Here is a 14,087-nt window from a genome sequence, read left to right on the forward strand (position 1 = left end):
GCTCAAAAGTCTTGGGTTACTGTAGTGCGAGTCTGAAGTTGTTACCAGTTACATGACAGATTGAACAAGAATAATATGCAAGGAGAAGTCAATTTGGGCACAACAAAAAAAATCCTCCTCAAATCCCTCTTGAGCAATGGATGCTCAATATTTCAACTTCCCACAATCTTTAGAATTAACCAGCACAAGTGTATAGATATTAAAGGTAGAGAGATGGATGAACTGGTCAGAAATTTTTATTGGACGTAACTTTGGGGTCTGGAAATTTGGAAGATTTAAACCATGTCAGGAAAGACAAATGTATAAAGTAGAAATTATCGTTGTAGGTGATTGCATGTAAAGACTGAACATGGTCATACCAAATTTCTCCATCCGTTACAGTATTTCAACGGAAATGTTTGCTCATTTATTTTAAATAATATAACGCCTCTGCCAAGATTGTGGGGAAAGTAATTTCATATGAATTAAACATTCCTCAATTAGCATGACTGAAATCTCCACGTTTAGTGGCTTTGTGGTATGTAATCATTCGGTTGTTCTGGGCAACAGCTGCTGTGGGAACAAAAGTGTAGTCGAAGGAGATCGAGAAAAGAAGGCTTAGGAGAAAAAGTTTTATATTAATGTACACAAGAACACAAGAAATAAGAGCAGGAGTAGACCACACGGCTCATTGAGCCTGCTCCGCCATTCAATACAATCATGGTTGATCTTGGGCTTCCACTCCATTTTTCCGCCCACTCCCCATATCCCTTAATTCCCTGAGACACCGAATATCTGTCCATACCGGCCTTAAATATATTCAACAATGGAGCATCCACAATCCTCTGGGATAAAGAATTCCAAATATTCACAATCCCTTGAGTGAAATAATTTCTCCTAATCTCAGTCCTAAATGATTGTCCCCTTATCCTGAGACTGTGTCCCCATGTTTTAGACGCCCCAACTGGCAGAAACAATCTCTCAGCGTCTTCCCTATCAAACCCCCGCAGAATTTTGTGAGTTTCAATGAGATCGCCTCTCATTCTTCTAAACTGCAGAGAATATAAGCCCAATTTACTCAGCCTCTCATCACAGGGCAACCCCTCATTCCAGGGACCAATTTGGTGAACCTTTGCTGTACCGCCTCCAATGCAAATATATCCTTTCTTAAGCGTGTAATCCACATGCGGTCTCACCAAAACCCTGCACAATTGTAGCAAGACTTCTTTATTCTTGTACTCCAATCCCCTTGCAATAAAGGCAATGTAAATCACTTTTGATATTTTGTACTGTTTTCCAGGTCTCTGAAAAAGATTTCCCCCCCGTTGTGGGGGAAGTGTGGGAGCGGGCACGCCTCTGATCGGCGCCCCTGATCGGGGGCGTGCTGCCATTTTACATGGGCGGGCCAATTACTGACCAACAACTCCCTCAGCCGGCAGTGCGCTCTTTCGCTCACAGCACTGATCTCCCTGAGGCTAAAAGCTGCCTCAGGGAGATCGGCTCCAAATTGAAATTTGCAATAAAAATGATAGAAAAATTTCCCTGACATGTTCCCTCATGTGACACTGTCACATGAGTTGGGACATATCCATGACTTTAACTGAAACCTTTATAAAAAATTTAAATACCCTCATGAAACCTCATCCCGCCCATGGATGAGGTTTTCATGCTTTTTCTGAAGCCCGCCAGGGCTCCCGGCCTGCCCGCCAACCTTAAGGTTGGACGGGCAGGTCCATTAATGATTTTAATTAGTATCTCAATGGCCTCAATAGGCCGTTGACAGGTCGGCGGGTGTGCAGCTGCCTCGGCTGCGGCCCCACCGGCCTGAAAATGGAAATGATGCGGGGTGACATCAGGAGTTCCACCCGATGTCACCCCACGTCATTTTACGCGTCGGTGAGCTGGCCCCCGCTCGCCAACTGGAAGATCCTGCCCTCTGTCACATCTCTCAAAGCTGGAATCTCCACAAGAGAAATCCAGGTACAACTCTCTCTTGGCTTTTCCCTCTTTCTTTGTAGAGTAGCACTTGGCTTCCACGTGTAACTTTATAACAACAGAAGTACTGTAATTGGGCAACTCAGTGGCACTGAGCATCTCAAACACTGGGTCTTCCTCATAAAACCCAACAGTGAATGAGTGAACCGAATGGGGTTTGAACTTGGGGCCCCTAAACTATGCTAATTTCCTGTGCTAATTCCAATTGTTCAAACTCTTTACGAAAGGGAGATTAGCACACATTTTGTCATGTCAATAGATGGTTGCAGGATACCTTGATTCGCCCATAAAACAAACAGAACTGTGCAAATTTAAATAATTCTATGCGAAATGCTTTAGGACATTTTCAACAAATGTGACTGCGTGCTATTAAAACACTAATTCAGTATTTCCTTCTAATTCATGATGGGATAATTTAGGTAGCAACATTATTTGAATTTTGCCTTTAACTATTGCATCAATGGCCAGATTATTTGCCAACTCCCTATTTGCAATCATTTTGGTTTGGAAGTAGACAAATTCCTAGCTTCAAATTCTACAAAGAAGGTGAGATTTCTTAGGAGTTGAGGAAGGTGGCCCAGACATTATTATGTCATAAACGGTTGGCACGGGTGGAATTTTACGCCAGCGGAATTTTACGGTCCTGCCGAAGTCAATTGACTTTGGAATAACTCACTGCATTTTACGGCCTACTCCCCACCACCCTCCCCCACCACCCCCCACCCACAACGAGGAGGCCATAAAATTCCACCCCATGTGTGCTTGCTTCTGCCCCTTTTACCCTTCATATTATTACTGATACTGAAACTGTCAATAGCCCAGTAACCAACTTGAATGAAAACAGGCAGCTATGCCAAGTTACATAAAATAATTTATAGAGTAGATGGTTTCCTTCTTTAAATGTTGAAATGCTTGGTGAAGGGCCAAGGTTGGTATTACGGAACTCCATCAAGGGTGCAGAATAGAGAAGGCAGTGATAAAGCAAGACAGCAAAAGCAAAATATTGTTGGAAATCTGAAGTGAAGACAGAAAATGCTGGAAACGCTCAGCAGGTCAGACAACATTTACGGAGAGATGAACAGAGTTGACATTTCAGGTTGATGGCCTTTCATCAGGACTGGAAAATCCTAGAGATGAAAAGTTTTTAATCGAATAAGAAACTAGGAGAAAAGGGCAGGCAGAGTAGTGAGGAGGCCAGGAAAAGACCAAAAGGTAAATCAGGGAGTATGCACTGAGTGGCATCAGCTTTGGGTTTAAAACCCAATATATTGTAGGAAGAAAGGACAACTGAGAAAATAATATAAAGACCAGCAGACTTGTGCTGTAGAAAAAAGTGTTATTGTAAAAACTAGTGAATCAGAACTTCAACATATTTTCATTTGAGACAGATAAACTTTAGGCAGAAAACGTAAGGTTTTGATGGGTCTGAGTTCAAATAGATTAAAACCTGTTTTTTTTTAAATTCATTCATGGGCCGTGGGCGGTTCTGGCAAGGCCAGCATGTATTACCCATCCCTAATTGCTCTTGAGAAGGTGGTGGTGAGCCACCTTCTTGGACTGCTGCGGTCCTTATGGTGTAGGCACACCCATAGTGCTGTTAGGGAGGGAGTTCCAGGATTTAGACACAGTGACAGTGAAGGAACAAATATATAGTTCCAAGTGAGGATGGTGTATGACTTGGAGAGGAACATTCAGGTGGGGTATTCATATGCTGTCGAAGGAGTATTGGAGAGTTCCTGCAGCGCATCTTGCAGATGACACACATGCTCCTATCGTGCGCCAGCAGTGGATGCAGTGAACGTTTAAGGTAGTAAATGGGTGCTAATCAAGCAGGTTAATTTATCCTGGATGATGTTGAACTGCTTGAGTGTTGTTGGAGTTGCACTCATCCAGGCCATTGGGGCTTTATTTTCTGATTTAGAAAAAGGAATTTTTTTTTTTGTACGACTACAAGGGTAGGCATTTGACTATTACTTTACATTTTCAATACCTCACTCAAAAAAACAGTCCTACAGTTTCCCAAAGATCGTGCAACTGGATAATATGAAAACAGTGTATTGTGTTTAGGAAGAATTCAAGCTGAGATCTTGCTTGGGCACTTAGAAGATGCAGACCAACAGCTGGAGCTCCTAAAAGAAATGCAAGGGTTCATTGGAACATCTGCGGTAAGGAATAGATTTTGCCTTATTGTTGGAATACTATCAGATAAGGCTCCATGATAACTCCATCTTTAGAGTCCCTTCTAAACGTGATAGCCCAGCTAAAGACATTTTTTCTTTAAAATTGTGAAATATGAATCAACAGACAGCTTTCATAACATCCAATATTCTTTCCACTGAATTTCACAGAATGATATTCAAATCTCTTTTGGAGACTCTTAGTTTCATTGCCACTTTCAGTTAAAAATTAAAAATCTTGGCAATATTTTCCAAGTCAGTAGAAAATAAAACCTGGTACAGTATATAACAGGCTGCCTATTTGCCATAAGCCTGTTTCACTCTGCTGATGTGGATCAATTTCACCACCACATCCATTTTTCCCAAGATAACAAATATTCAAGGTGATAACCTGAAGCACAAAGCCACCATGTAGCTCTCTTTGTAAATTAAGCCTGAGGGCATATGTAAGATTTAGTGTAAAATGCTTGGGGGCGGTACAGTTCTGACAATTGCAGGACAAATACAGAGTAAAACGAGTCCAGAACTGAGGAGTGTATCTGAGCAGTATACGAACATTCATACAAACTTACGAACTAGGAGCAGAGTAGGCCACTCGGCCCTTCAAGCCTGTTCCGTCATTCAATAAGATCAGGGCTGATCTGAATGTAACCTCCCTCCTACCCCAGATAACCTTTCACCCCCTTGTTAATCAAGAATCTATCCAGCTCTGCCTTAAAAATATTCAAAGACCCTGCTTCCACTGCCTTTTGAGGAAGAGAGCTCCAAAGACTCACAGCCCTCTGAGAGAAAAAAATTCTGTCTTAAATGAGCGACCCCTTATTTTTAAATCCTGACCCCTAGTTCTAGATTTTCCCACAAGAGGAAACATTCTTTCTGGATCCACTCTGTCAAGACCCCTCAGGATCTTAAAGGTTTCAATCAAATCACCTCTTAGTTTCTAAACTCCAGTGGATGCAAGCCTAACCTGTCCAACCTTTCCTCATTAGCTTAGTAAACCTTCTCTGAACTGCTTTTAACTCATTTACATCTTTCCTTAAATAAGGAACCAATACTGTACACAGTACTCCAGATGTGGTCTCACCAGTGCCCTGTACAACTGAAGCATAACCTCCCTACTTTTGTATTCATTTCCCCTCACCATAAACAATAACATTCTATTAGCTTTCCTAATTACCTGCTGCACCTGCAGACTAGCCTTTTATGATTCATGCACTGGGACACCCAGATCCCTCTGAACATCAGAGCTCTGCAATCTCTCCCCATTTAGATAATATGCTTCCTTTTCACTCTTTCTGCCAAAATGGACAATTTCACATTTTCCCACATTATACTCCAGTTGTGTGTCCAGCTTTGCCCAGTCATGCAGCACCTGCACAGGGGCTAGTGCCACTGCTAATCCAGCTAGAATCACCGCCGGCATGTGTTTCCTCAGCATCAGGCACAGATAATAGCGAACCAACTTCTGAGCGCAGGAAGGAGCACACGAATGAACCAGAGGGCAGACAACCGCATCATTCGATTTTGCCTAGATTTGTTTGAGGTTCCTGGTGGTAGAATCACCTTAAGGCCAAACATGACAGGGCTAAAAAAATCTTTTGTTGCTATACATGATTGCATTGTAAAAGATCTCCTATGATTTTTTGAAGAATATTGCTTAGAGAAAAGCTTCCCCAAGCAGGTACTTTGTACTAAATTTTTTTTAATTTGCATATATCACAAAGAATTAATAAAAAACAGAGAAAAACTTTAATACATCAGTATTTTTTTGAAGAAATGTCTGTTACAAAGATACCCCTGAAATGCCCAAGTTGTATTTTGTGTAAAGGTGAGCACTATTTTGGGCCAGATTTTTGTGACATAAATAAAGCTGAGGCTAGCAGCACTCACCCTTAAAACAGGATAAATCGGACAGCGACTGCTGCAATTGTACATTTGTTGTTAAACACACAAATCCAGAAGTTGCTGTCAGACATACCCTGCTTCTCCCACAGGGTGCGCTGTTGCATGTCGTTGATGGACTTGATACTGAAATGACTGAAACAGCATAAACTGGTAGCTCTTGCCCACTTGTTCTGCACTAAAGACAGCTGAAAAAGTTAGGCTGGTGTAAATCAGTTTTTAAACTGCATAATAGTTATTGCTGAACAGTATCTCTGGCCCTGAAATTTAATTTACAAGTGTGGACTCTCATTCCCTTGGAGGAAATTAACGTTGGAGATATTTATACAGATTTTAAAAAATTTTTTACACCTTCTCTGTCTGTCTCTATTATATCTCTCCCTTTACCCTGTATTTCTGTATCATGTTTCTTTATCACCTGTATTTCCCATTCTAAAATAAAAACAGAAAGTGCTAGAAAAACTCAGCAGGCCTGGCAGCATCTGTGGAGAGAGAAAGAGAGTCAATCTTTTGCATCCAATATGACTCTTCTTCTGAACCCATCGTATTTCCCATTGTTTATTTCCATTTATGTACACTATTTACATCAAATTTATATTTCCTCCTTTGCATTTCCTGGTTAAGACCGCATGTCTCAGTTATGATTCTTCAATCTAATTGGTTGAAGAACCTTGCTTCTATCCCTGTAAAGGGTGCCATGCTGGATCAGACATTGATGAATATTTGGTGGACGGGTCTCAGTGAGGTGAATAGCGAGTGCTGTTCCTTTGCCACCAACCACAAAATCTGGGCCAATGATATTTATGGTCCAAAAATCCACAGGCCTTCTCCCCCAGCCCTGGCCCACAGTGCACCCAATGATGGGGTGCAGCCTCCAGTTACATCTGCCTCTGGCCCCACTGGAGAGATTTCTCAACTTGAATATGAGCAGCCGCACCGCTATGGACCCGTCTCTGTCGCTTACAAGAGCGAGATACATTTAACGCAGCCTCCGCAACTCTTCACTCTCCAGTTGGCAGCTCTAGCCCAACACCATTTTTCCAATAGACTGAGATTTTCCCTTGGACAGCTATTTTCCTCGGAGGTTGTCCAGGACACTCTTCATGCCAGCCATCTGGCGTAACCAAGAGTGACGTAAGCGGCCTTGTCTGTGGAGGACAGAGGCTTTGCCCCCTCCTCATTCCTGGCAAGACATCAACAAGGCTAGTTCAGGTCCTAGCCTCATTTCCAGGCCCTTTCATTACACTCCCTTGGTGCAAATGCACTGGGATGGTGGAGGGTGGTGGTGTGTCAGAAAAGCCTGTGGATTTTAAGGACCTCATTGTCTCATTGTTTTATTCAATTTAGCTGAAATAAAAACTATATTCTCTTAAAGGAGCTGTCTTATCTTCAAGCAGTGTTAGCTGTAGACAAAGGTAAAGAGCCAAAGGTCATCATTAAGTTTCTGAACCGAGCTATAGACATTCACTTCAGTTCATTAGAGGACCTTCCTCTTGGCTTGGAATACTATGAGAAACTCAACCCTGAATTCCTGCTTGATATTGTAAAGAAACTTTTGGCCCTCTGTCCAGATCAGGTGAGTGCCAACAACAACAACTTGCATTTATACAGCGCCTTTAATGTAGCAAATGTTCCCAAGATGCTTCATTGTCAAACAATATATCTCGTGATTAAAAACAAAAAGCTAAAAGCTATGGACCCGTCTCTGTCGCTTACAAGACCGAGATACATTTAACGCAGCCTCCGCAACTCTTCACTCTCCAGTTGGTATATCTCGTGAGCCACATAAGGAGATATGAGGGTGGGTGATGACCAAAAGCCTGATCAAAGAGGTAGGTTTTAAGGAGTGCTTTAAATGAGGAGAGGGGTAGAGTTGTTGAAGAGGTTTAGGGAGCTTTGGGCCCAGGCAGCTGGAGGCTCAGCTGCCAATGGTGAAACGATTAAAATTGGACATGTACAATCCATTCTCTATAATCGACTTTTTGCGACAGGAATAAAGCTGAGGCTAGCAGCACTCATCATTAAAACAGGATTAATCGGACAGCAACCACTGTGTCCATACATTTGCAATTAAAGATGCAAATCCAAAGTTTTTGCCAGCGATACCCTACTTCTCCAGAGGGCGCGCTGACTTTTGATCTCTCAAATTGTTTTACCTAAATGATCTATGTATAGGTAGAAAAAGGCAGGTGTCAAAGTTTGCTGATGATATCAAGTTAGGAGCCATGGAAGGTTGCAGGAGGACACGGGCAGATTACCTGAGTGAGCAGAGAATTAGTTGAAGCAGTTCAATCAGTGTAATGCATGAAATAGTATATTCTGCAGTCTTTAAATGTAGCAGCCGGTGAATAGCGCTGGCTGCAAGCACAAATCATTGGCCCGGACCTTCCATTCTCTGGAGGGTCATACCCCAGAGGTACCCTGGAAGATGCGCTTGAAATTCCCCACACAAGGACTGCATGGGAATTGCCCGGAAGTTTTAACTTCCATTAGGCAATTACCCTGCATCTGGAATCCTCCAAAGCTTCAATTTAAAGTTGGAGACTTTGGACTTACTTAGCAGAATAATTACCCAGGAAAAGTTATAAGGATTAAAGATATATTACTGACCCCACTGACCCATCAATGGACCCTCCCCTAAAGTCCCCCCCTGCTCCATGACTACGCCCCCACACCCTCCTACACCCTGACCTCCTCACCCCCCGATTAATCCCCAAAGTCCTGACTATCCCAACCCCACCCAACTACCTCCCCACCCCCGACTAACCATCCATCCCCCCACCCCCTGACTCCCGCAACCCATCTCACCCCCCACCCCCGACCCACCCTAGTCCCATACCTCTCCTTCTCTCCTAGGTTGTCAAAGTGACTGGGACATGTAAACTTACCAGTCTAAGGTATCTAGTGCCATAAAATGGAGGCATGGCTTTGTTTTCCCCAACGCTCCTGCACTAGACTGAAGAACTTCAGGAGGAGCTACACTCCACATTTCTCAGCAGGCCCGGGTCGGAAGTTTGGGTGAGAAACATGGAGCTCCAGTCTACGGTAGGAAAATAGAAGCAGAGTGGCAATCCAATGGTGGAATGTCACTCCATGGATGATTCGCTGCGTTGTAATTAGCAGGCACCAACATTTAGGCTGGAGGAGCAGGAACCCAGCACAATGCAGGATTCTTGTCCGTCATTTTGCCCCGCTCTGTGTTGGCAACACCGGGAGAGGTGGGGTTTAAAACTGGTGTAAAGTCAGGAATTAATCTTAAAACTACCAGGTTTTTGTTTCCTGTGTTACCTCCTGTTTTCCATCCCAAAAGTAACACTATTTTTTCTCATAAACAATATATTAGGTTGCATTCACCTTTGCTTTAATCAATAGAACAGGCTTCATCTCAAGGACACTTTTAAAATCCCAAGTAACTGGCAACTCTCTTCCCCGTTGTGAAATGGATTTTTAAAAATGACGAGGTTAACACCTTGGGCCGGGATTTTCCGGCCCTGCCACAGCGGGACCCTCTGCGTGAGATTTGGTGGCCCAGCCAGAAGTCCGTTGACTTTCATCGGGACTGGAAGATCCCAGTGGCAGGCAGGGCTGGAAAATCCCAGCCTTGGTTTCTAAAAGTGGGAATTAGCCCTCGTTATGAGCATTCCTTGATGTCCTAACTTCATGGAGAGAGAAATTGAGCGGGAAACATTGAAAATAGAAGCAGGAGTAGGTCATTCGGCCCTTTGAGCCTGCTCCGCCATTCAATATGATCTTGGCTGATCCTCTATCTCAACGTCGTACTCCCGCTCTCTCCTCATACCCTTGGACGCCTTTAGAGTTCAGAAATCTATTTATTTCCTTCTAAATACATTCAGTGACCCGACCTCCACAGCCCATTGTGGCAAAGAATTCCACAGGTTCACCACCCTCTGAGTGAAGAAGTTTCTCCTCATCTCAGTCCTGAATGGTCTACCCCGTATCCTGAGACTGTGACCCCTTGTTCTAGACCCCCGCCCAGCCAGAGGAAACATCATCCCTGCATCCAGTCTGCCCAGCCTGGTCAGAATTTTATATGCTTCAATGAGATCCCCTCTCATTCTTCTAAACTCCCGTGAATACAGGCCTAGTCAGCCCAATCTCCCAAAGGCTTGTAAAAATGCCCTGAGGAACAGACATGGGTGTGAACAGGTCTCAAAACAATCCTGAGCACAGGAAACAAATGACATAGTGCCTTATAGGGCGGGATTTTCCTCACCCGCCCGCTGACAGTCAATGGTCTTTGGCTGGAGCGCCGCCTCGCCCACAGCAGGTCCCGCCCGCAACAGGGCCGGAAAATCCCGGCCATAGTGTTCAAAGCATTTTATAACTGTCTTCATGTAGGTAAACACCGTTGTCAGTTTGCACACAGCAAAGGACCACAAGCAGCAAATAAATGTGATTTTTCTGGGCCTTAGTTGAGGGGGAAAGGTTGATCAGGACAGCAATAGAACTTACAGCTCTTTTTCAAATGATGCCAAGGGATTTTCTAAGCCAATGGACAATGTCTTGGCTTAACATCTCATTCAAAGGACAGCACCTCTAACCATGTAACACTCCTTCAATACTGCACCAAAGCGTCAGCCTATCTAACATACTCTCACCCTGGAGAGGGGCTTGGACCCATGGCCATTATATTTTCCCCATGATGCAATGGATTTGCAGATCGGTGACTCAGTAAAAGAGCAGCATGAATGTCAGTTTAGGAGTGGAATTTCAGGTTTATAAGTCCAGATAAATTATCAAATGCTTTGTGGAACAGAATGTTTGATGATTGTCAGGACTATAAAGCATGCCAACGAAGTCAAGGATGAATAATCTAATAGTTACCAATAGATATTCTGGAGTTTCATCAGCGGCATTATGAAGACAGGGGTGAAGAAGCATTGCAGTCTTTCTCCGTCAGCTTTTAAAAATTTGTTCTCTGGATGTGAGTCAGTGGCCAAGCCAGCATTTTATTGCTCACCTGAGTTAGCCTTGAGAAGGTGGCACTGGACTGCCTTCTTGGCGTGCAACAGTCCATGAGGTGAAGGGACATCCACAGAACTGTTTGGTATGGAGTTCCTTGATTTTGACTCAGTGCCAATGAAGGAATGGTGATATATTTCCAAGTCAGGGCAGTGGGTGATTTGGAGGGGAAATTGGAAGCGGTGGTGTTCCTATGCTCCCATTAACTTTGTTCTTCTAGGCAGTCAAAGTTGTTGCAGTGCATCGTGTAGATAGTACAAACTGCAGCTACCAGTGGTAAATGTTTAAACTGGTAAATGAATAGAGCCAACCGTAGCTGGGTTATATACGATCAATGAAAAGAATGAGCTCAATGATATAAATACCCTTTGTTTCATGTTTTATTATGTGGTAATTTGCTGATAGGAACAACTAGTAGAAATCTAGGCACCAGTAACATGATGGTCCACAACTGACCTGTTGTACTGACATAAAAGATAAAGAAGAAAGACTTTCATTTATATAGCGCTTTTCACGACCACTGGATTAATTAAGTGCAGTCACAGTTGTAATGCATGAAACATGGCAGCCAATATGGACACAGCCAAATGAAAGAAGTACAGCAGCCAACATTAAACATGCACAAATAACAATGGATTTTCCAGCTCCATCAGTGGCGGGCATCATCGTGGGCGGGACAGGAAAATTTGGAGAGCGGCCAAAACTCTTGCTGGGATCCTACACATCAGCAATGCAAAAGGCTCATTTCAGCCACAATACTTTTTACAGTTGGAGTCAAATCAAGTTTTGCAGTCTCATTTAAGATCTGTATTTTGACAATGGCAGGATCTAGAATGCAGCTGTTTCAACTGCTGACTATTCTTAACTCTAGTGTGAGTTATGTTGTGATTGCTCCCTCTAGCCTGTTCTTCAAGGACAGCCTCTTTCTCCTTTGCTGAGGCAATCAGCAATGATACTGGAGCCAGTGGTTAAGGCAGCCCCTGGAATTAAGGAACTTCTGTACATTATGGCCAAAATTAGATACATGTCAGGTAAGATGATTTTGGTAATGGCTATGGATAGATTGTTCATTTTATTTATTAATTTGTACTCAGGCCATGGGCTACACTGGCAAAAACACATTTATTACCCATTCCTTCTGGCCCTGATGTCAATAAGAATGAACTGTCTAGTATAAATTAGAGTAAACCTGTAAGGCCAAATATGGTACTGGCGGTAGGCTTCCACAAACTTCCATGAGGTTAATGGCAGAGTTTATGGATGGGCACATACCACCACTTGTAAGATTATTTGCCCTTCCCGATGGATTTTCAGTAACATTGGGCCAAACTTAGCTGGAAAAATATTGGCGTGTTCATGACGCACAGAGTTATTAATATGTAAATCGGCCAGCAAGTTCAGGGGAAAAAGAAACATAAGAACATGAGCAATAGGGGCAGGAGTAGACAATATGGCTCCTCAAGCCTACTCTGTCATTCAACATGATCACAGCTGATCTTTTACCTCAGCTTCACCTTCCAGCCAACTCCCTATGAATCCGTGAGACCAAATATCTGTCCATCTCAACCTTAAATATTCTGAATGATGGAGCATCTACAAACTTCTGGGGTAGAGAATTCCAAAGACTCTGGGTGAACACATTCCTTATCTCATCCTGAAAGTGCGCCCCTGTGGTCAAGATTCCCCAGCAAGAGAAAACAATGTCAGTGTCTACCCTATCAAGCCCCTTCAGAATCTTACATGTTTCAATGAGATCACCTCTCATTCTTCAATACACCAGAGAATATAGACCCAATTTACTCACCCTCTCATCATCAGACAACCCTCTCATCCCAGGGACAAATCTAGTAAACCTTTGCTGTACCATGTCCAATGCAAATATACTCTTCCTTAAATATGGAGACCAAAACTACACACAGTATTCCAGCCTCACCAAAAACCTATACAATTGTAGCAATACCTACACAATGGTATTCTTGTACTCCAATCACCTCGCAGTAAAGGCCAACATGCCAATTGTCTTCCTAACTGCTTGCTGTACCTGCATAATAACTTTCTGTGTTCATTGTATGAGTACACCCAAGCCTCTCTGAATATTAAAATGTACAAGTTTCATGCCTAGTAAAAACTATCCTGCTTTTCTATTCTTATTACCAAATTGAATAATTTCATATTTCCCCATATTTTACTCCATCTGTCACTCACTTGCCCACTCAAGTCTATATCTCCTTGCAGTCTCTTTGTATCCTCCTCAGAGTTTACATTGCCACCTAGCTTTGTATTGCCAGCATATATGGATACATGACTCTCAGTCTTCTTGTCTAAGTCATTAATATAACTGGGCCATCTAGGCCCAGCTCTCTCAAACATCTTTGTTGGGTTCCAAAATGTGTCTTCAATGAAATGATACATAACTTCTTACCCTTTGCATATTTCCAATATGTGGAAGATATGTTTGCTATATTTAAATCCTCAGCTACATGTAATAATTTCCTTGCATGTCTTAAAGGGCTCCATCCTGTGCTCAAATTCACCTATGAAGTGGAGCAGTCAACTGAACTCCCCTTCTTTGAATTACGAGTTGAGAAATCTGCCAGCGGGTTCTCTACCACAGTCTACCACAAGCCTACCTTCAATACACACATTGGGATTCTTACAGTTCCACATGCTATGAGATTGGCCTTATCGCCAACCTCATAAATAGGGCCCAAGCCATTTGCTTACCATGAAAGATTGATGCTGAAATAGGACACATCAAAGACATCCTGCAGGATAATGGCTAGTCTGATCAGATTGTTTTGTGCTGTATATCGCGCAAACTCATGAACAGGCCCACAGCTGTAGCTTTCAGCTCTGATAGGTGCCCAGTCTGTCTCAGATTACCCTGGAAGGACAAGGTACCTCAAAAATTTGAGCAACAGGTGAAGCTAGCTGTTTCACACTGTTATTATGCTGTAGCAACATGAGTGGTATTCACCACTAACGGGATGTTCCCGTCAAGCCAAATAGACATTCTGCCTATCACACAAATGATAATGTGGTGTATGAATT

General features: G+C 43.0%; 1 protein-coding gene across 1 annotated transcript in view; it reads left to right on the plus strand.

Moving 5' to 3' along the window:
• Positions 1-14,087, plus strand: part of ttc21a (tetratricopeptide repeat domain 21A) — a 125,433-nt gene that overhangs the window by 50,631 nt on the left and 60,715 nt on the right. The window contains exons 10-12 of the mRNA XM_078534881.1: positions 4,042-4,139; positions 7,429-7,629; positions 11,938-12,067. Of these exons, the coding sequence (XP_078391007.1) occupies positions 4,042-4,139; positions 7,429-7,629; positions 11,938-12,067 (429 nt within the window). The remainder of the gene's footprint in view (positions 1-4,041; positions 4,140-7,428; positions 7,630-11,937; positions 12,068-14,087) is intronic.

The sequence above is a fragment of the Cetorhinus maximus genome, chromosome 3, assembly GCF_964194155.1.
Source record: "Cetorhinus maximus chromosome 3, sCetMax3.hap1.1, whole genome shotgun sequence".
In the NCBI taxonomy this organism is placed as follows: Eukaryota; Metazoa; Chordata; class Chondrichthyes; order Lamniformes; family Cetorhinidae; genus Cetorhinus; species Cetorhinus maximus.